The sequence below is a fragment of the Bidens hawaiensis genome, unplaced genomic scaffold, assembly GCF_021521415.1.
Source record: "Bidens hawaiensis isolate Kalapana, Puna unplaced genomic scaffold, B.hawaiensis_p1.1 tig00009824_1, whole genome shotgun sequence".
Taxonomy (NCBI): domain Eukaryota; kingdom Viridiplantae; phylum Streptophyta; class Magnoliopsida; order Asterales; family Asteraceae; genus Bidens; species Bidens hawaiensis.
This window is the reverse complement of record NW_027491734.1, coordinates 252,619-277,244: the sequence shown is the minus strand read 5'-3', so window position 1 is coordinate 277,244 and position 24,626 is coordinate 252,619. Positions and strand designations below refer to the sequence as shown.

Sequence of the window (24,626 nt, the reverse complement as noted above, 5' to 3'; positions counted from 1 at the left end):
TAATAACAAAAATATACATCAATATTAAATAAAAAATAAGATATCTTATCAACAAATCTTCAACCCACGAAATTAGCTATATCAAGTTGAGAACAGAATCTGAATTGAGAAAATTAAATATTAATATTAATATCACATAATAAACAAATTATCAATTATGGAAGATTTGAATTATGTAAACAAATGTAAAATTGATGTTCTAATTGATAACCAGAATATTTGAATCGCGTTATCGGAAGAACGAAATAGGGAAAATCTCCATTGTATCTTCGATTTGATATAGAACCTAAAGAGATTATAAGAAAATCATATAATAATTAATATAAATACAAACAAAAACGGAAAACAAAAATCTTACCGGAAACTTTACCGGAAAACCGTGATAACTTCAAAGTATCAATTCAATCTTGGATTTTGATATACAACCTAAAGAGATTATTACAAAATCATATAACAATTAAATAAATATAAAACCATATCGGAAAACCTTACCGGAAAAAGATATAACCTTGCCGGAAAATCATATTACATTGTTGGCCATTAGAGTATAATATATAACCTTACCGGAAAACGATTAATCCCGATCTACATCATCGGAATATAAAAGATGGTGGATGGTGAGGTCAGTAAGCAGAGAGAGAGAGAGAGAGAGAGAGAGAGAGAGATAGAGAGAGAGAGGGATTAAAATTATTAGGGTGAAAAATCTTAAGGTTTAAATCAATGTTTTCAGACCCGGACCGGACATCGACCCGGACCCGACCCGAGAGGTTGGACCGGACATTAACCCGCATGACGTCATAGTTAATATATATATATATATATATATATATATATGTATATATAATAACTAATGTCGGTTAACAGTTCAAATTTCAAATGATTATTGATCATGTATTGAGAAATTCAGCCATTGTCGTAATTATAAAAACCTTCCATTTATAATGTTTCTTTCAATATATAGGATTTGTATTTTAAATAATTGAATATCAGTAGTCCTTGGTTTGTTAGCCATTGTTGCATTTGTTAAGTTTCCATCTCGGGATTGTGCCAGGGTTCGATTCCCTTCATTAACATCATTTTTGATTTAATAATATACAAGATATGAAAGGAAATATATGACTTGGCAATTACGTGACATTGATGTGAAGAGGCTGGTTGAATGACATGTGGACAATTGTTGTGGAGATGTTAGTTGAATGACATGCAGACATTATGTATTGCTTTAATAGTATTGTTAGATAATGTGTTGTGTGGATGATTTTGAATAACTGGTTAGGGTGACCTAATATCATAGTATCATAGCCACGCATGAATATATTGAAGTCTCTTTCGTCAATCCCGTACCTAATCCCATGCATACCCGAATATCTATCTCAAAAATTTCAAGCTTTGAATATTCCCTTATAATTTCAAACTTCTGTTTTCTCGGGTCTTTCTCACAAACTATACGTCTATACTCTATACGACATGTGTAGTACTTTGTGTAGCATAGTTTATTGCATGATACAACTAGCTTATGAAAAAACGAGTTAATTCAAAATAAAGCAACGTAAATGTTATTATGCTTACAAGTTTTTTGCAATGTGAAACTACATATGTAGCCTGAGACCTATACGTGCATTAAGCCACTTTTAAACATTTCTTTCAAAGTGATACATTTGATCAAAATGATTTGTGTATATCTAGAAATCTATCTACTTATTTGAATTGACTGAAAGTAAAATCCTTCTTGCATTTTCACTAACCTCTTCAATCCTTTTCCTCTTTCTCTCATCATCACCATGCACTTCCAACCTTACCCCAAACAACTTTGGCCTTTGATCATCTTCCTCTTCTTTGTTTGAGCTACTAGTAGCGTACATACCAACCAAATCAAGGAGCTCCTTGCACTTTTTCCTCATACCCCAAAGCTCAGAACACAAGACTTTATTCTCGTTCTTGAGTTTATGGTTTTCGTCCACGAGAATACTGTACCCTGAGGATAAAGAATTAGTGGATGAAGATCTTTGATCTTCATCAGATTCTTTCATAGTTTGGGTTACTAGTTGGGCCTTGTTGGCCCACGACTTCCTTCTTCGAATTTGACATAGCATCTCCTTACGATCTTTGTGAAACCTTTCGTTGCAGAATTCCCATCGGCTTGTTGCAACTTTACGAAAACCCTATATATGCATAGAATATATAATTACGACCCCAATGTTTAATCTCCTTTAAATTTCACTTTGTTTTTGTAAATGTTGAGATTTTATTGTATACGAAATTTATGAAGTAAATGAATTTGTGTTTTCTTTTAGGTTGGGGGACTAATAAAAGAACTAATATATGGAATATGTCTCATATCTATTGCCCTTGACCTTAATGTGTTTATAATTTAATGAGATCGTATATTTGTATTTGGCTTAGAAACATTAGTTAACCAGTACATGTAAAAGAAATTTGTCGGTAAGAATATACGAAAATAATTTGGATAAAAATTATTCATTTTAATTCGTTTTTTTGTCCATAGATGTAAATCATTTATTAATTTATTAAATACAATATGATGATTAAAAAATGCTTAATATAAATTCCCCGTTCTTAAACTACTTTGATTTTACAATCCAACTACCATTCTTACTAAAGTTCGCCGAAAGACAAATTCAAGTTTTTCGGTTTGACAAGTATACCTCACCCCTTGACAATATATCTTAAATTGATTAAAAAAATAGTATTGACTAAATATAATAAATATTACTATAAGATGAAAGAATATAAGTTTAAGCTAAGATAATTATTTTATACATCTAACTTTAGCTCTTAATTAATTAGGTTCATTAATTTAAACCCGTCAATAATATTATCAACAGATTACCGATGGATTCTAAAAAATGATCAACGAAAAAATGTAAATTAAAAACAATAACCATAATTAACCTATTAGATCAAGTTAAAAATGTGAACAAGAAAGAGAGATGGATCATACATAAGTATTAAGCTGGCGAACAAAGCTCGAGAAGTTGCTATGTTTGAAGAGCGTAGGAAGCAAGTCTCTAGCGAACTCAGCCGGCTGCCACACCACAAAACCCGTCCCGTCACAGTTCCATGACACCACGTGGTTGGTGGCCTGATCATCCACCAACATGTATGTTTTCAAGAGGAAAGGTGAAGGAGAAGACTTTGTAACCAACAACTCACCATCACTGCTGCCGTCACCACCACCACTACCGCCTTTTGCGGCCACCATAATTGTAAAAAAAATAAGTTGCAAGAAATTGAAACTATAGGAATAATACTATTTAGTAGGAGAATAGAAGAAGGGCAGTTAAGAACTCCCAATCCCAGCAATAAAAACCCCACACGAATGATCCTGTTTTGTTCATGAGATTCCCGCGATTCGATGCTCTAGATGTTTTGATCACATAATTATACACGAACTATATATATGGATATATGAATATGTATGTTTGTTATGTCCGGAAGTATGTGTGTTCTCTGGAAGTGTGTGAGAGAAAAGTGGAAATAATGGTTGAGACGTTAACGTAAGGGAAACATAGGGTTCCTTTATAGTTCCTTTAGTGGTGTTTTATACATGACTAGAAGCATTTTTTAATATTAATTATCACACGTCTCTCCTTTTCTATAGACGGGATAACTTACCTTATGTAACAATCTATTATTATTTAATATTATTATTATTATTATACATAGGCTGTTTATTAAGAATACGATTAATAAGCCAAAAAGTGGGAGAAGCCAAAAGGAGATATTCAAACGTACATGTTTCTTTTTAGAAAAATAAAAGTCTAGGCATTGAATTTATAAAATACACATTGTTGTTTGAGATAAACAAATTGTGTTATTGGTGGCTCATGAAGCTAGACGCACCGAAAAAAAAACCCAACAATAGTGCGCATTATACTCATTCTAGTTTAATACACGTTAATTTTGTTTTCTTAAATATTGCAATATTGTACTCAGTTAAACATAAAAAAAATCAACTTTACGGTGTAAATGTTTAAAAAATTAATAATATAATTTTTATTATTTTATGACTTTTATGTTTTTTATGATACATTAAATTGAAAAGTAGTAATTAAATCGAAATAGAAGACAAAGAAAGCAAGCTGCGTCGTTATCATTTTTTAAATTGAACCATAAATGTGAAACTATATAGAAGTTAACACTTAGGCTGAGGGGTGTGGGGCGCTAACCTGGGCGCGTGAGCCCCTCCGCTCGTGCCCCCAGGCGCTAACCTCACACCACCGGGGCGCGAACCGGGCACGAGCGCGAGCCCCCAGGCAGGCGTGAGTGTGGTCGCGGGAGAAGAGAGAGAAAAAGCCGGTGGGCCCGCCCAAAAGAGCCGTTGGAGCACATTATTTAAAAAAAAAAAACCTTAAAACCCTTATATAATATCCCAAACTCCTATATAATAACTCATTTCATCTATAAAATACCCCATTTCACCCATATCAATCACCACAACTTCAAAATAAAACCCAAAATCAACCCATCTTCCCAATTTTTTTTAAAAAATAATGTCGTCGTACTCGTCTGATTCCGACTCCTCCGAAGAGGATGATTTGCTTCTTCATGTAGGGGGAGTTTTGACCGCAACCGTGGTCGATCTCTTACAAAATCAAGCCCATCAACCTCGACTCCCGAGGGTTAGAGCACCACCTCGTGATCGTGATCGATCGGGTGCTAACGATACTTTGTTTAGGCATTATTTTAGCCCTCAACCGGTATATGAGGAGTCGGATTTTCGAACTCGTTTCCGAATGAGCAGACAATTGTTCATGCGTATAGCAAGTGATTTAGAGGCACGGTATCCGTTTTTTCAACAAAGGGAGGATGCTAGGGGTCTCCCCGGTTTTACCCCTCTTCAAAAATGCACGGCTGCTATCCGTCAATTAGCGTACGGCATCTCGTCGGACGCTTTGGATGAGTATTTACAGATGTCGAAAATGGTTGCACGTGAATCCCTTCATTTTTTCTGCCAAGGTAAAAAACATTAATTTTACTTTTTATTAAATATTTATTACATTTTGTAATATATATTATACGTAGGAGTCATATCGACTTACGCTCGGAGATATCTGCGTAAACCTACAATGTATGACATCCAACGCATATATGAGGTGCACGCAGAAAAACATGGTTTTCCTGGGATGCTAGGTAGCATCGATTGTACGCATGTTGGATGGGCTATGTGTCCAACGGCCTGGCGAGGTCAGTTCCACCGTGGTGATCATGAAGGGCCGACCCTTATACTTGAGGCGGCGGTGTCACAGGATCTTTGGTTTTGGCATGCTTTTTTTGGTGTTGCTGGGTCAAATAACGACCTTAATGTTATCGATCAGTCAAATTTGATCAACGACCTTATCGACGGGGTTGAACCACCTCAATCTTTTGTTGCAAATGGAGAACTCTTCAAGTACGGGTACTATCTGGTCGATGGTATTTACAACGAATGGGCTTTGTTAGTTCAAGCTTTTACAGATCCAATCGCCGACAAACGGAAGTATTTTACGAAGAAGCAAGAGTCTGCTAGAAAAGATATTGAAAGAGCTTTTGGAGCTATAAAAAAACAATATTATGTTCTGGCGAATCCGATACGTTATTGGACTTGGGAGAGGATAACGGACGTCGTCTACACGTGTCTGATCCTACACAACATGACGTTAGAAGACGAGGGCAAAGCTATCTGCCAAAACTACCAAGGTGACATTCCGCCACAACCGTCCACAATCAGTGATCAACAAAAACTTCATAACATAGCAAATATCAAGAGCCGTGAGATACACGGGGATCTTCGACATGAGTTGGTTGAACATTTGTGGGCGAGGCGACCCGATGATCTTGTATTAGATTAGTGTTATTATTAAGTATTATTGTTTGTTTAATTTTTAGTATGTTTTTTTTTGTAATTTGAATTTAAAAAAAAATGTGTGTTTTTTTTAATAATTTATGAGTTTTTTTAATAATACGTTTTTTGAATATATTTATAAAAAAATAAAAAAAAAATCCGCTGGAGCCCCTGCTGGAGCCCCTCCACACCAGGGCCAGGGGCTCCAGCGGGGGCTCCAACACCCCCTTATCCAGTTTCTCTCTCTGCCACACGTCACAATATTATTGGCTGGAGCCCCCACTCGCGCCCCCGTTAGAGTCCCCCACACCCCTCAGCCTTAACAATATGCTTTTCCATATTTAACTCCTCCAAGTACTACAAATCATTCAATTGTGTTCACTTGACAAAGCGACATATCCCATCATCGCAGGTATTGTGAATTTTCAAAAGCCTAGATTCCTATACGTTGTTTTTATGAGTCAGAATATATATAAAGTTGATCTAATAAGTGGATATGTAGGCTATAAGATGCGAGTCTACGACATGTGTACATGCATGAATTTTCAATCAATCAATTATACCCAGTTAAGTCTCACCAACAGCAAAGTTATAAGTAGGGTCTGGATAGGGTAGGATGTAGGCACACCGTACCTCTATCCAACGGGATAAAGAGGTGGCTTCCAGAGAGACCCTCAGCTCTGTAATACATATGTATGATGCAATATAAAGTAAATGACATAATAATAATAATAATAATAATAATAATAATAATAATAATAATAATAATAATAAAAACAATAATAGTAATAATAAAATAGTAATAATACACATACTAAAATAAGGTAAACAGAAGCCTTAAGGTGCTCATTTCTCCCTAAAAATCTTTAACTTTAATCCTACTTCTCCAAGAATTCCTATCTCCAACTATGTCCTCGGAGAGGTTTAAGTCTATCAAATCACGCCTAATCCTCTCATCTCAAGTCAATTTAGGTCGTCATCTACCCCTCATCCCCTCTATAGTCATGTTTTCTACGGATCTAACAGGATTCGTCGAATGTCTTCTCCACATGCATGAATTTTCAATATAATATATTTGCGTCCAGTGGTGGACCCAGAAATTATTTTTTTGGGAGCGACATCGGGACTTAACACTAACACTAGACATGCACAAATCGGGTTCACCTTGAAAACCCGAACCGGTTCGGAACCCGTATTTTTTACACCGGGTAGAAAATGACACCGGTTCCAGTCAGGAAACGGTTCGGTTTCCGACCCGAACCGATGCCCAGAAATGCAAACTTTTAGGAACCGGGTAGGGTTGGAACCGGGACCGGTTATTACGTAAAAACCGGTTCCACCGTTTTTTTTTTAAATTCAAACATTATAGCCGTTAGAAACCGGTTCCAACGGCTATATAGCCGTTTTTGACCGTTGGAACCGGTTTTATTACTATATATAGCTAATTTTCATTCTATAAATATCAATGTATGAGTGTGTACTTGTTAAACCACTTCCAAAACTATAAAACACACTCCAAAACACAATTAAGCTTAAACCGACAACAAATGACAACTAATGACGACGTTGTTATGGTGATCGAAACAACAAGATGCCCCGATGTTTGGGTTCATTACGATTTGTGTCTAATGACCGACTCACATGAGATGGCACGTTGCAAATATTGCTCGAAGTTTCTTAAAGCAGGGTCCAACTCGACATTACGAAAACATACGAATAAGTATTGTCGAGAGAAAAGAAGTTTGGATACTAAAAAAGCGGAAGTGGGAGAATCGTCCGGCTCTACAACCCAAAAATAAGTATTCCCGAATTAAAACGACGGACTTTGTTTTTTAAGTTTTAGTTGTTATGTTTAGTATCGTTTATGTTTTAATAATGTTTTAATAGTTATTGTTTAAATAAATAAAATGTTCGTCGTTATTAAAAAAGTAACAAAAAATTAATCATGAGTAACAAAAGTAATTATAATAAAACAAATCAAAACTAAATATTAGTTGAACAAGTTACAAATAATTGTACTAAAACAAATAAAAAACACAAATTACAACTCTTCTTCGTCTTCATTCTCGTCTTCACCCTCGTCTTCGTTATCGGAAGAAACCCCGTCATCCGCCTCCTCATCATGAATATGACGCTCTTTTGGTATTTCGTCTTCAAAGTTCGCCTTGTGTTGTACACGATCCACCGCATCCAAATGGTCCTTTAGGCAAATGCAAACCTCTAGAGACTCGGGAGTTAATTTTGTTCTTCGCATAGATAACACCCTCCCACTAAGAGAAAAAACCGATTCGGAAGCAACCGTTGAGGCTTGTACAGCAAGCAAATCACGAGCCATGGCGGATAGAATGGGAAATTCGTTTTGTTTACCTTTCCACCAAGCCAACAAATCAATATTGCGAATTTCGTCGACCATTGCTCCCTCAACATAGTTTGCTCCACTATATCGACCAAGTTCGCTAGTTGGTGTGTTTCCTCTTTGCCTCTTAGATGCCGATTCACGAATCTCATTCATCAAGTTTATAAGTGGGTCATTGCACGGCCTACTCGTTGTTGTTTTTTTCACAAAAGACGATCTCATGCTTGGACCATACATTTGAAAATAATGGTCATAAAGGTCTTGAAGGTTTTTGGTGAACTTTTCCTTCGCTTCCGTCGACAACTTCGGGTCGATCTCGTGCATACATAAGTTGTCGAATATTTCCTCAATCGTTGTCTCAACCCCATTAACATTCCAATAGGGGTTTAATGCTGCGGCACAACTAAAGACCGGCGGTATGTTTTCAAAATATTTTATGAACTTTTCCTTCATCACCGCAACAATATTCTTGAAGAGTTTGTTCTTCTTCGCAAATCTTTTAAAAACACAAGACATATAGTACAATTCTTGCAAAACCCAACAACTAGTAGGGTAATAGACTCTCGATAATTTTGTTGTTGACTTTTTGAACACGTCAAGATACTCCAACAAATAACCGACTTGGACCCAAACACTTTCCGGAAACATATCGGCCTCGCGTTCTTCAACAAGATTGTTATGAAAAGCTTGTAAAGTTTGGCGTTGGGCAAAAGCACACTTTAGCATATGACAAGTTGAGTTCCAACGGGTTGGAACGTCCCAATTCGGCCCCAAATACTTTCTTTCAACCGACTTGCAATAGTTCTTATATTCAAGATGTCTTCTTTTACCACTTTTGAAGACATCTTGTAACATAAGTCTAAAGAATTTTAAATCGTCACAAATGTTTTCATTGTCAAGATCTTTTTGAACAACCAAGTTGATGATATGTGCAACACATCGAACATGAAAAAAATCCCTGAAACAAGGTGGTGAATATTTAATGATAAATTTTTCGGCCGCCTTAGTATTGTTTGAAGCGTTGTCAAACGAAATCGAAAATATTTTATGTCTCAAGTTGTAAGTCGTTATAACTTCATCAAGTAATTCAAACAATTTTTCGGCGGTATGTGGGAACGGGAAGTTTTCAAAAGCGATGGTGCGTTTCATCAATTGCCATGTCACCGGATCAACCCAATGAGCGGTGACACATATGTATGATTCGGGCAACCCGTGTGGTGCCGACCAAACATCGGTAGTTAAACTAACCATGGCTTCTAAAGAATGAAAAGACTCGATTAACTCTTTTTTAGCACACTCCCACAACCTGATACAATGACGTCTTAAGGTAGTACGACTTACATGTGTGTATCGTGGTTGTAGAGTTTCTCGAATCAACGACGTCAAATCCGGGTCATCAAAGTGGTTAAACGGCAAACCTCGTTGAATAACGAACTTTGCCATTCTATCTTGAACTTGAGTCGTGTTGTAACGAAATAGTGTACCATCTTTACCCAAGTCAATTTGATCGGTCACGCCAATCCCTTTCAACGCCTTGCAATATGGCTTTTCGACGTGCTTTCTCAAAGTAGAGTTGGAATCGTGCTTTAATAGTGAACCACATAGTTTGCAACGAGCCTTTTGATAACCTTCGTCATCCACAATCAAATCCCAATTCTTCCATATGTCTTCGTTGCGGTTATGGTTGACTACCGTAACAACCCTTAGGTCCTCCGTAGCAGGAACGGGGGCAACAAAAACACTCTTCTTAGCCTTCTTGTTAGTTTTTTTAATGGGTGCCATAATAATATTTAGTTGGATGGTCGGGTAACGGAACGGGTTTGCTAAAGGAGTAGTATTTTAGTTTGTTTTTGAGTTTGGTGGTGAAACAAGTAATGGAAAACAACTTATATATAGTTTTTGGGCTACAAGAACCGGTTCCAACGACTATATTACCGTTGGAACCGGTTCCAACGGCTATTATTTGTCTCAAAAACCGGTTCCAACGGCGTTCCAACGGCGAACCGGTTACAACGGCTATTTTGTGTCTCAAAAACCGGTTCCACCGGCTATATTACCGTTGGAACCGGTTCCAACGGCTAGTTTGACCTGTGTTTGACTTTTCAAAAAAAACCCGCCGGAACCGGTTTTTTCGGGTAGGAACCGAACCGGTTACAATTAGGAACCGGGTAGTAACCGGGTTGGAACCGATGGGGACATACAAATAGGAGAACCGGGTACGAATTTCGGGTACAAAAATACCCAAACCGGGTATTGAGCCAACCGGGTAGGAACTGGAACCGGTTCCGGTTCGGTTCCACCAGTTAGGTTCCGGAACCGGTTTTTTTGTGCACGTCTAACTAACACTACTACAAACATAGCCTCCTAGAAGCGTTTTATGCTTATCTTTGAAGCGGTTTCCAACCGCTTTTATATTATCGCTTCTAATAAATTATTTGACTAGTTTAAAGCGGTTCCAACATTTTAGATTTAGTTAAAAGCGGCCATGGTTTAAAGCGGTGTCACACCTAAAACCGCTTCTAACAATACAAATATAAGGAACCTGCTATTTATTATATTATAAATTAAAAGTTGCAATATTAATAAACAAAACCTGCTATTTTATTATAATAACAGAATGAAACAAAAACCTGCTAATATTAATTACTATATACAAATTTCCGACCAAAATTATACAAATCTTTTGAATTCAACAATACGAGTATAATACAAATCATCTGTAATCAACAATATCAAAATACATAAATCTAATTTAACTTGGGAATTATTATCACTATCGTATTGTCGATCTCCATGCGCGTAGCAAATCTCGATTCTTGCTAAATCTAATGACAAATAAATAAAGTTAGAATAACACGAGCAAACCACAATCTTATATCTAAGAACCCGAAAAACCACAATCTTACCTAAATCGTTCATCAAGCCATGACTTCTGTATTGACGCAAAATGTACCGAAACGAATACCTTAGCGTACCAATTTGTTCTAAATTGTGATTTCAATCGCCTGGTACATCGCACCTATACGAAGACGAACCGAACTGAAATTCTGAGCATGCCGATCGGTATCCAAATCGCGATTTCAACGTATTGGAACTCATACCGGATCCCATTTTAGAGTTTCTTATACTTAACCTAAAATGACCTACATACTTCAATTAAATTGTTAATATATTATGATAAAAAGAACAACTTGCCTTAGTGATTTATGGTAGGCAATAAGATCATCTCCATGTTGTTTTATGGTCTTAACAACTGATTCGATAGATAAAATAGAGGTAGGTGCAGGAGCAAAATGTTGAATAGTAGGAGCACCAACAAAAATAGATCTTGAAATTAACATTAAGCTTTTCCACTTTATTTTAACAACATTCTGCAATTTGTACTGCTGAAATCATCTGATATACTTTTCAAATTCCAAAATCTTGCAAATTGCTTTGGTGGTGTTCAGCTTCAACTACAAGAAGATTTAACAAAACCATTTTACAATACATTTAGGTGAAACTTCAAACACTTAACTTAATCAAGCAAATTTATTATTACTTCTACAGTTCTATCACATTTCAGTACCCAACATTATCCCCCCAAAAAACAAAGCAAAATCATCCCATATCTACAAGTAAATCAGCTGATTTCCGTAATTAAGAGTCGTATGTGTAATTATATATAGACCAACAACAATTTGCTCTACCTGCTGCTGTAACAACAAAAATCCCCTGTCCCTAACCATAAAAACCTGCAAATTATTTATACCAAATCACATGTAGTCGCTATCTAACCTAGATTCGAGAACTTAAAAATCCACGGGATCTGAAGAAACAAATAATCAAATTAACATGACCTCCTTACCCAAAGATTCAGATTTTTGGAGAAGAAGATATGGGTTCCCGTTGGAGATTTGGTGAAGAAGAAGAAGTGGCTGGCTTTGTTCTTCCTTTAGGTTTTGAAAACTTAACTGGCGCCTTTTGTATTTTAGCAAGTTTTGAACTTTTAATCATGGTGTTTCTACCTCCCAACCGCTTGTAACATATAAGGAGCTTTTGTAGTAGTGTAATTTTAAGGGGCAATCGTAATTTTCACATACAAATATGTAACATCCCGAAATTTTTAAAATAATATTATTTATATTATTTATTTTTGGTGAGAAAGTTTACACGGGTTAGCCGAGAAATAATTAAATGAAGTAGGAGTTAATACGAGTCGGGCTTGTGTTGGGTTAGGTAATATGGGTAATGGACTTGGGTAAAAATGAAAGGAAGATAGACCATAGGCTCAAGCCCATGACCCATCAACTAAATACCTCCATTATGCCCAAATCCCTTCATTTACACATATTTCATACACCACCAAAACACACACTTAGCTCTCTCTCATCCTACTCTCTATCTCTCTAGCCGAAACCAAGAGGAAGAAGAAAGAGAATCGGTTTTCAACCCGAGGTAAGATTAGTATGTTGTTGTATGAACCCAAACCCATTAGATTTAGTCACGAAACGACGAGCCGACACCGTTAAACCGTCAAAGTCACAAGATCCGGGTGGGTTCGGGTATAAACCGAACCTAAGATGAGCTTAGGGATCACCCTAGCTCAGATCTGGATCGAACAGAACGAAAAACGGTGAAAATGGTGGTGAAATAAGCGAGATCTCGCTTTTCCGGCGAGATCCCGTTATTCCGGCAACGGCGGCGCCGGAGAATGTTTGTACGAGGATGTTAGAATAGTCTGACATTCTGACCTAACCCTAATTCGTTAACGGAAAGTTAAAGAACTAGAGTTAATTCGCTAGCGGAGAGTAACGAATTAGAAGTAATTCGTCAAGGTCATTCGCTAACGAACTAGCCTTAATTCGTATCCAATTCGTTAAGGAGAAAGGTGACGAACTAACTCCAATTCGCTAAGGGGGAACTAACGAATGAACCCCCAGTTCGTGAAGGGTTCAGTTCGTGAAAAGACCAATTCGTCATAAAGGTCCAATTCGCTATGAAAGAGGACAAACAAGATAACGAATTAGATCGGGTGCTAGATAACGAATTAGACTGTGATGTGATAACGAATTAGGCTTAATTCGTTATAGAAAATGAGAAGGTGAATAAAATAATAATTTAAAATCCTAGTGGAAAATGTGATAAGACAGTTAATAGAAATAAAAATTTTCCAAGCTCGACCCCAGCCAGGGGCTCTGCCCCTTGGACCCTGCTAGGGGCTGCCGCCCCTAGACCCCGCTGCCAGGGGCGCTGCCCCCGGACCCCCGTTCGTTGTGGGTAATAATTAAAGTAAAAAGACGATAGGAGTAGTGATAGTTAATTGATACATGTAATTATTACTACAGTTAGCCGTGCACAGTTCAAGAGAGGAATAATCATTAGCAGTGAACGCAACCGCAATCAGGTGAGTTTCTAGCCCCATTTCCTTGTTATGCTTTCGGGGCTGTGTGCATACTCGATGTGAAGTGTGAATACACTTACCTTGAGTGGTAAGTGTATGCTATAAAGTTGGATATGATATGTATATAGATGTTATGAATAGATGTCTGCCGATGCGTGAACGATCTCCGGATATTACACGTATCGCCAGGGAGAATGATCTCCAAGTGGTTATAAGAGTGTGTGAATATTATTATGTGATTTGCTTATTATGTAAATGATGTAATGATAGAAAGTGTGTTGTAGTCAAGTAGAATAAAGTGTGATAGAAGTGGAAATGGGTCTACTAAGAGTGTTAGTGGCATGACGATAGTACGTGATAGGGTAAGCCTATACGTGCTATTGTTAAAGTGGCAAATGTGGCATAACGAGATAACGAGGGAGGGCAAGCCTCTATGTGTCTTTGTTATTAAGTGGCATGAAGTGGCTAAGGTGTAAGTGATAGTTAAGGGGTTAAGTGGTAAGGTGAGAAGGATAGACAGTGGACTATGTGTCTTCAGATACTTACGTAATACGTGTAATAGTTGTATGGTAAGTTGCTTGATTAACTAGAACTCACTCAGCGTATCTGACTTTTATTATGCACGCAGGTAACACAGGTATATATGTTTATTGAGAAGGCATGAGGATGACACATGACATGGATTAAACGGCTGGCATATGAAGATAGAAGTAAAGATGTTTTTAATATAATGTTTTGTGTTATGGTATAAAAGAAAATATTTAATGTTTTGTAACGAATGGTTGAAGTTTTATATTCCGCGAAAGTTTTAATAAACTCTGATTTGTAGAACTGTTTTTATGAGTAAATCCGACGCTAAATTAGGGCTACCGGTAACGGGGCCTTACAAAATAACACTAAAAAAAATTTTAGATGGACGGTCGCCCCCAACCTAATACATAGGTCCGCCCTTGTTTGCGTCAATTTAAGTATTTAACAATACCTTGCTTTGGCCTCTAGAATGTTGGGTGTAGTGATTTAGTGTGTTAAGACACGGTGTGGTAATATACATTACATCAAAAGTCATAATTAAAACAAATTGAAACTGAAAAGTTCGAAACCTCGTTTTGGAACGGGTTAAACACAATGTTGTACTACTGCCACACCATTCTAATCAATCGTGCATAAGACAATTTAAAAACTTCACCTTTTAATATTTTATTGAGGTTGGAATTGAGAATCATTTGACATGTTCTAACTTCTAATGCACTTCTCAGGTCTAACAATGACTTTGTCACCCATAATTAAGGTTCGACAAGTAACCAAGACCTTTGAACACCTTGTGGCATTTTCAAAATCCACACGTGCATTTGTTCGCCCAATATTAGATGCTTGATTCCAGATAAAACTATCGATTGTACTATTATGCTATAGTCTTAATTCCACCGATTACTTAAAGTCAGTATTTTGATATGGCTATTTATTTGATAATTTGATCTTTTTGTTTTAATAGTTTTCTAGGCCAAATATCGAAACCCAATTAACACAACCTGATAAAATCCGAACCTGAATAGCCGAACTCGGAGAACCTTAGAGATATTAGGGTCAGGTTTCGGTTCTAGAATTAAATATTTCAAATCTGGAAACCCAAAATCCGGAAATACAACCCGGAGTCCGGAGAACACCTATTAAGTAGAATACTAGAATCCCAAAATTTTCTCCACTCTCTCATACATATCTATGGTTTATTCTGAATATCAAATCAATTCCAAAATCGAGCATGAATATTTTCGTGTTAACATTTTGGATTAAAGGACTAGAACATTGGTTAATTTACACATACGTAAATTTTAAAAGGCACTTACGTTCGCTTCTTTTTCTTTAAAGATTTTGCCCAAAAATAAAAATATGAACATTTGTAGAAATTTACATACATATGAATAGTTAAACATGCACATATCTAGAACCTTTACATAAATGTAAATGGTAACTTTCAAATACAAACGTTAGAAAATAAAAGAAAAATCAATTCTAATAAGTCTTTTTCTTTGAAGATTTTGGATAAATAAGAACGTGACATTTGTAGAAATTTACATATAAGGGAAAATGGGTTAAGTCAAAAGTGACATATAAGATGGTGATTGGATGCCCGACTGTCCGAGTGAATGCGAAGTGATAGATAGATTGTAGTTTAATAAACAAAGTGTATGATAATTTTGTAGATATTAAAATATTTTTCACAAGACTGGGAAAAAAGAATTTACTAAATAAATAATAAGGCTTTTGGTCAAATGGCATCGTGTAATGATTAAGGTTTCTTAAGCTTAAAATCTGATTTGAGGAGGTTTACCTATAGTGACGAGTTTTCTCATTGATGGTATTTTTAGGTTTTCCTACAGTAATAAGTTTTCTTATAGATGAGTCAAGCTAGGATCGTCAAAATCAGCATGAACGGTAAACATTATGTTTCAAAAGACTATCCGGGTACTAAGGGTAAGTTCAAACGTCGACAAAAAAATATCATAAAATATAATATGGCCACACGTGACTATTGTAGCATTCCACAAAATACATCCCTTACTTGGACCTTCTTAAGTTCTTGGTATACAACATTTATTATCAACGTATTCTATTCTATGCGGGTGTTCTTTTGTATTCTTTTGACTTCACATCAATCTCAACCTTCGTATTGTTTTTTTTCTTTTCTATATTAGAAAGTGCAAGAACAAAAATGATAACTCACTCTAACATATACACGTACTTAATAATTATATTTTTTTTTATAAACGTAGGATCCTCTTCGAGTCTTAATTATATCCAATATAAAGCTATCGAAAACCTTTATTATTTTTAGTTGATTTAATAATAAAATAATAATAATCATAATAATAATAGAAATTGAATCATTGGAAAGAAAAAAACCCATAAAGATTTCATTTTCACAAGACAATAATAGTTTTTTTTCCCGAGTTGACACTCTCACATTAATTCTCATAATTTAAAATTAACGAATCCTTAAAATCATTCATTACCATTCATTTGTCAATCGATAACTATTAAATACTTAAATTGTATTAAAATAATGTTTGCGGAATTCCAAGATTTATAAAATATTTTTATAAAAGTTTCCAAAAGTAATATCAACCAATATTGAAGGATATGATTTTTAAATCCCAATATTTTTGAGTTTATGATAAACAATATAGATTAGCCAATAGGCCCAATACACATCAAATATAGTATACAAATAAATTTTTATCAATTTGTGATTTATTAAAAGAGTGTTACTTCTATAATTGTAATGCAAAATGAACAACTTGTTAATAATATATTAAATTTTTTATTGTCTATTTTATTATCTTTATGTTAATCATTTTCTATTAATTTTAATTGTATGTAGTGTTACCTTTTCTAGAAACCGTGTATTATCTTTATGGTAGCTGATTAGTGTATTGTGTTTTTTTAAATTGTTTTAAACACTACTATACAACAGTTTCAATTTACAATGTATGATAAGTTTATTATTTTTTTGTATTTTTCTTAATTAGTAAGCATTATTTTTTTATCACTTACCCGTGTAGTACATGGTCTCAAGCTTGTATTTCTATAAAAAGATTGTTAACATGCAAAATCCTGATACATCATGTATTTATAGTTACACAACATTTGTATATAATATTTAGTAACCTACGGTTATGCATATTACACACTATTACATACATATACAAGAACATAGCTGTACACCTACAACCATACACACACGTGCTCGCGCGCGAGCACACACACACTTAATGTAATTACAAACAAGCATCAAAGTTTTTGAATTATCTTCTTTTTTCAAATGCTTATCAATGCTATACTCAAATGGTGTGACAGCGGTTGGTGGTGGTGTGACGAAGTGAGTGGGTCGAGTGGTGGCTGAGAGCGAGATGGTGTTAAACAATTTGGATTTGAGAGAGAGAGTCTGAGAAGCTAATGAAACTAGTTTGACTGAAGAGTCTTGATGGACTTATCGAAGGATGTCAAATACACGGTCTAGTTTGACTGAAGAATCATGATGGATATATCTAAGGATGTCCGATATACAGTCCCTAGGTGATTGCCTTGGTAATAAATATCAAGTTTCTTTATGATGACAAGCTTTTTGGGTATTAATGGACTTATCATTTATAATCGGTTGGCGTAGGCTACATAAAGACACATTAGGTTATTATTAATTCATTCGAGTGTTGAGGACATGCATATGATTATTTGTACACTAATAGGCATCAATCAACATTGTCGTTTGTTAGTGGGTTGGTTTAGGCTACATAAAACCACATTAGATCATTATAAGTTATATTTTCTTCTAATGCGATCCTATGTGATCTAAACAAACCCACTAACAAATGACAAGGCTCATTAAGGCCAATATGTGATCCTATGATGATGTGTATAATTTGTTTTTACACTTATTGGCCTTAATGAGCCTTGTCATTTGTTAGTGGGTTTGTTTAGATCACATAGGATCGCATTAGATCATAGCAAATAATTTTGGTCTTAGAAACCTTTGAATTATTAGTTGTACAATTTTAGGTATGAATGTGCCTTATTATTCGTTAGTGAGTTAGTTTAGGTTACATAAAGTCATATTATGTGATAACAAGTCATTTTGCACTATAACATATGTACGATTATTTGTACAATAATGCTTTCCTATGGATGTCCGATGCACATATGCCATCGATGATTTCCTCCATAATTCATATTAGCTAAGGCTCCTTATGGTAACAATTTTTTTCTCTTAATGGGCCATGCCATGTGTTAGTTGGTTTGAGTTACATAAAACCATATTAGGTCATTGCTAAGTCATTCGGGTGTTGAAGACATGTGCATGACTGATAGTACACTAATGGGCACTAATGAACCTTCTCATTTGTTAGTAGGTTGGCTTAGGCTACATAAAATCATATTAGATCATAATAATTTTTTTTTTGTTTTAAACATATGTGTATACTTAATTCTACACTTATTGGCCTTATTTGAGCCTTGTAATTTGTCAGTGGGTTGGTTTAGGTTACACAATGCAATGTTAAGTCATAAAAGGTTATTTTGGTGTTAAAGTTCTATGAATTGGTTGCACATTGTAAGTTGTTAGTAGGTTGTACAAAGTCACATTAGGCGATAACAAGTCATTATTTGGTGTTAAAACATGTGTATGGCTGGTTATATGTACACTAATACCGCTAATGAGCCTTGCCATGTGTTAGCGGGTAGGTCTAGGTTAGTAGGTTACACAAAGTCACATTAGACTATGGCAAGTGGTGTTAAATACGTGTGTATGATATACATAGATATGCCATAATGGGGGCTTTTCTTGAGTTAGTGAGTTGGGTTAGGCTACGAAAAGCCCTATAAAGGTTCAGACTATTCTCCATGCACTCGTCGTAACGAGTGGGTATACATAAAGGTGTTATTTAACATGAGGGTTTAAATTTTGAAAACTTTTGCAAATTGTCTATGCTTAATAAAATGCACAAACTTGCTGTATCATGTGGACACAAATACTAGTTTTGCTTAAAATTAAAGTCTTCAAAAACTCACGGACGGCCTAGTAGAATGGAATATTTTTTTTCCTTTTTTTGAACTGTAGTGGAATGAAATAATGCTTATAATTTCTTAACTAATATGAATTTCACCTTATAAATCTTTTCTAGTAGTTCTTTAAAAGACACTGGCAAAAGTATGTCGGCCTTTAACTTTTTAACTCCTAATTCTTTAGATTAACATTTTAAAATATTAATGAAAACTAATTCAAGAATATCAAATAATTGGTTTTGAAAGAATTATTCTATCTAGATTTTAATCAATAAGCAACTATGTTTAAATCAAATGTGTGGAAGATAACCAAAACAATATACAAACATTAGCCTAAAAAATATAGATAATTAAGTTAATAAAGTATAAAGGGCTTTTGTTCTAGCACTCCAGCAGTACTAAAATGTTGAATAAGACTTTGTGTTTTTATACGTTAACCATTCAAGTCTAGTGATGGTAAAAAAAAATTGTATAATCTATCTAACAATAGAGTTAGAAATGTCTTTCTACAAAAATGATAAGTTAACTAGGATCTTTTTAATATTATAAAATGATAAGTAATCTCCTAAGCAATCCCATTTGCTAAGCTATTATATGTTGAGTGCCATTGCTTTTTAGTTTTTATCATTGTCACACGCATTTTCCTTTTAGCTTTTTTAATGATGATGTTCATGACTTTACCGATTTGGCTACATGCAAACTCCACTTTTCCTCATTTAAAATATATGAATATATGGAATTTGTTATTGTCGTATCGAGTGATAGGTAGGGTGGAGTGTAGTGGGTTAAGACAACACTCCACATCAACTTTTAAGGGTGTTAACAATAACACCATTACAGGGTCTCAAGGGCACAGGCAGCATGGGATGGGCCGGCTTCGAGAACACAAAAAAAATTTGGGCTGAATGCGAAAAATTTTTTTGAAAATTTTGGACCTTAAATAAGAGTATTTTGTTGGTTTTAAACAATTTAATTTTTATATGAGCTTACTTAGTTATAATTTGGGTTGTGTAAAAATCTTTTGTATAAAAATAGGATTAAACATGTTTCAAATGAGATTATAACCCATAACTTTTTGGTTGGAAGTAATTTGGTTGGAAGTAATACATCTTTGCCACTAGACCAAGCTAGTGATTATGTAATTGAGTTTAAACACTAAATATACATACTGTTTTAATAAAAATACATTTAATTTAAAAAAAATTCAAACCTAACGGAGTGTCGAGCATGTGACCGTCGACTACCCTGCCACATCTTATCGCCGGCCTTGTCATTGGAAGGCATGAGGGTACGGGTTCTACGATCACTCATTTTGCCAACAATAACATTCACTGTTCAGTTTTTTATATTAAGAAAATATAATGAGTTAGTTAAACCATTAGTTGTTTAGTAAGAGCCCATACTTATTTAGTAAGAGCCCATACAGAGTGCGAACATTTTGCGTCATGTGGTGTACAACTATCGTTTTTAAATTTTGCAAAAAGATAGTGTAGTTATAATGCCTCACCATTGAACAATTTACGTCACGTGACATCCAGTCACTTTTACATTTTTTTGTTTTTTTAATTTTTTATTAAAAGTAAAGAAATAATAATAATAATAATATTTTATTAAATAAATATTACATTACAATAAAAACAAAAACTACTCGTCTCCATCGTCACCCTCGTCGTCATCGTCGTCTTCATTATCGTATTTATCGTTGCCCTCATTTTGTTTTTCATTTTCACCTGACAAACGCCGATTCATCCAAAGATGTTGGACCAAACCCCGCTTAAGAGCGTTAAGTATTTCTTTTGACCGCACGAAATATGCGTTTCAAGTCTCTGTTCCATACTTGCTGGAGTTCGTGGTGGATCCGAGTCCAGTATGAAAGTTGGACATATTGCTCTTCCCTCGTCTTCGATGATCATGTTATGCATTATAATACATGTATACATAGCGCTTTTCATTCTTTCTAAAGATCATAGACGACAAGGATTTTTAACAAAATGCCAACGACAAGGAGAGCTAATAGAATTCATATAAGTTGTCGCGAGTACAATCGCACTCGTAACCGCCTCTTCCTTCGTGTCGTCTTCAGCTTGTCGGTCGGGCCCGAAAAATTGTTATATGTAGAAGTGGGAGAATCCATTTAGAGTTTATAGGGAATTTGGTGTGAGGAAATATATAGTTAAGAAAGAAATGTTTATAAATTTGATGAGTTTTGATTGGGGATGAAGATGATTATACATAAAACAATTTTTTTAACGGCATTGTGACCGTTGAACGGTCAAAAGGGAATTTTTTTAACTTTCTGCCATTCAAGCTTTATACACAAAACGCTAACTCAAAAAATCAAACCCAAAAAGTCGGGGGGGGGGGGGGGGGGTGCCTCAGGCGTTTTCGTACATAACGCCACCATACCGCCACCACTACGAGTGATCTTATAATTGGAACTGTGTAGAGAGTGACAGCATTCGTTTTGCAATTAGGTTTGTCACGACCTATAATAATAGAAGGGTAGATTTAGACATTTAATTCTAAACTCATAAATGAAGTTACTTTATGTAGGCGATCTTAAGATGTTATACGAAGTTTTTTATGCTTATGTTTCGTGTTTCGGGGGTACACATGCGTTATTTTTTATAATGATTGAACTGAATGATTAAACATAGTAAAACTAGAACTCACTCAGGAAGACTGATTTTTAGAATGCATATGAGGTTGACAGGTAAGCTCGAAGCAAGAATAAGGAACGACTGGCATTTGTAGAGTTATCCGGCCTAAAGACGCGTATCCATTAAAGTTGAATTTTTATTGATTTGTTATTTAAAAACAATGTTTATTGTGATATGTTTGTTGTTTGACTTTGTATGAATTCCACATTATTATGTACAACACCAACACTTAAAACCTATCGAAAATGAGTATTATGTTTTGAGTTCATTTTTTCGATAGAATCATGTTAAAATTTAAACACCATATCTGACTCGAGACGGGGAGGTGATGGAGATATGGTGTGGCGATGGTTAGAATGGGTAGAGGTGTTGGAGATGTGGTTGTTGTGGCAGGAGAAGGACCGTGGTGATCGTTTTTTCGGCTGTGGTGATTTGGTCGTGGAAGGAAAAATGGTGATTTGGCCTTAGACAAAGAAGAACTGTATGGTTAAAAGGAGGTGTTAAAATGAAAACCAATGAAGTGAGCGGGTTGAATTAAAAGTGATATGAAAATAAAACTATTGGATTGGAAAATGCAACGAAAAAAAACTTTGTAACAAAAAAACAAGAATCTTAACAAACCTGAAGGACTAAAGCCGTACTTAAGTTTAGAATTTATTATTTGTCTTATGAAAGAGAACGAAACCAATGGTGAAGTTGAAAATTTAAGTACTAGTGTACTACTTCTTATTGGGTTAAAAAAAATGGTACTACTTTTATGTAATATATTAATATTCCATTTTAGTATAAAAATAATATACTGGGATTTTGAAAACGAAATAGGATTCGATTGTTCTCAATTGGATCACTATCATTAAATTAAAAGGTAGCATATAATTAGGATAGTTCTAGTTTCTATAAGACCGCCTACCTTAGCTGTAATTGTTGACCATAAAACAAGAAAAAGCCAAAAGACAAAAAAGTATACCGAAGAACCACAGGATTCATTTGAAGCTCCAAAGTTGGTTCCTATCAATTAAGTATTCGCAGACAGGATTCATCTAAAGGTCCCACTTTTCATCAAACATTGCTATGAAGTATGATTCTCGGTTGGCGATTAATAGGTTTATGGGCGTAGTTTCAAAGAACTTGCTGGTTAGGAATTGTGAGAGACAATAACCGTCAGACCACCACCAAGGGGCGTTATCCCCTTGGTTCCCCCTCATAGCTTAAAGGAGATCAAAACCGAAGTAAACTTAAAGAAGCATGCACATTGCACTTCTGGACTTGCTTAATAAATATTATGATTTATAATACTTAATAAGTCAGTCCAATTAAATGAAAATATCTAACATTTACCACAAACATTAAACTTCACCCTATCTTAAATTAGCATGAATCCATTTCTTAGAAATCAAATAAAATTCAACACAAGAAATTCAACAAACTTGAAGTTTAGAGAGAAAGTGTAATAACAACAAATTCAAAACTTAAGAAAATAGAAATGTAGAAAAACTAAAAAGGTAGTGGATTGGTAGAATACACTAATCTTAACTTCAAAAGTAATACAAAATGAAAAGAAAATTTTTGTTATTGTTTAGATAAGCGAGTATGTATGTTTCAGGTTATCGGATTGAACATCATCAAATATAATATCTGCAAAAAAATTTAAGACAAATCGCATACTCAGTTTAATACCAGAATACTAGTCCTCATCGTTTCAGATTTAAGCATGTTGGGTTCATGTTTGTCATGTCAAAAGCTATATAGGAATCAGCCGGCTATACCTTCTTGGAAACCTACCTTCGGCTATAAATACCCCAAATGGTATGATCATCTAATCTTATCATATACTATTTCGTATCTTACATATTATACCTGATATCTGCTCTAGCAATCTCTTAATATACACTTATATTCAAGAGCAATCTAGTCTGATTCTCACGCCGGAGGGTGGTCACAAGGAGGAACCCCCCCTTTCTAAGTGACGAGCTCACGGTGTCTGTTTTGCAGGTTATCAGAAGAATCATCTTTGCCGGATCTAACCCCTCGTGGGAAACATCTATTTAACCCCCAGATTATCCGTAATCTGCCCGGGGCCGATTAGTGTTTCTTCATTTGAAGAGGTAGGTCCCAGCAGAGCCCAGTTGGACCCGCAGGACTCACCTTGAAGAGAGATGTCTGCGCAGAAACCAACTGGATCCGCAGGACCCACCATGCTCAGAGACGTGACGTCCTTACGCGCAGTACGCAAGCTGTTCCCGCAGGAAATGCCTCCCAATGGTGAAGTACTCCGCCTGTTCCCGCAGCTGCGGATGCAAGCCATCAGGGAAGGCCACCCGCGCAGCAAGGCTACACGCACAAGGCACTTAGCTCTCAATAATTCAGTTGTCACCTGAAGGAATGAGCAAAGCCGGGAACAATCCCGCACAAAGGCGGGAGAGGGAATACTCCCGCCCAAATAAGCCAGTCCGTACGATACGGGAAGATCTTTTGTACTGTACCTGACGAGGTATGGGCAAAAGATCTGACCAAAGATACGACAGCTCATTGACAACAGTATGGCGAGCAGCATGCTCTTGTACTGTATGTCACTATTAGCCGCTGCCTACTCACCAACTCCTGTCATACCACGTGCATAGCCGGCAGTTGGTGGAAAAGGAATAGTACACAGCAGGCCTGGTCACTGTCAGCCGCTGCCTACCCACCAACTACTAGCATGGCACGTGCGTAGGCCACAGTTGGTAGAACAGGAATACTATTCAGCCGGCTATACCTTATTGGAAACCTACCTTCGGCTATAAATACCCCAAATGGTATGATCATCTCATCTTATCATATACTATC

At 35.7% G+C, this 24,626-nt stretch overlaps 1 protein-coding gene across 1 annotated transcript; it reads right to left on the bottom strand.

Annotated features, from left to right (window-relative positions):
* Positions 1-1,380: 1,380 nt before the first annotated feature.
* LOC143533593 (heat stress transcription factor B-3-like) lies at positions 1,381-3,547 on the bottom strand. The gene is made up of 2 exons (XM_077028315.1): positions 2,963-3,547; positions 1,381-2,162 (listed from the first exon to the last, which is right to left on the bottom strand). Exons 1-2 carry the CDS (start codon positions 3,221-3,223, stop codon positions 1,695-1,697), a joined length of 729 nt encoding a protein of 242 aa, XP_076884430.1. The 5' UTR covers positions 3,224-3,547; the 3' UTR covers positions 1,381-1,694.
* Between the last annotated feature and the right edge of the window lie 21,079 nt (positions 3,548-24,626).

Coding starts and splice junctions, on each gene's coding strand:
- LOC143533593 (XM_077028315.1), bottom strand. CDS start 3,223: ATGGTGGCCGCAAAAGGCGGTAGTGGTGGTGGTGACGGCAGCAGTGAT. Junction 2,163..2,962: donor TTCGCCAGCTTAATACTTAT/GTATGATCCATC, acceptor ATGCATATATAG/GGTTTTCGTAAAGTTGCAAC.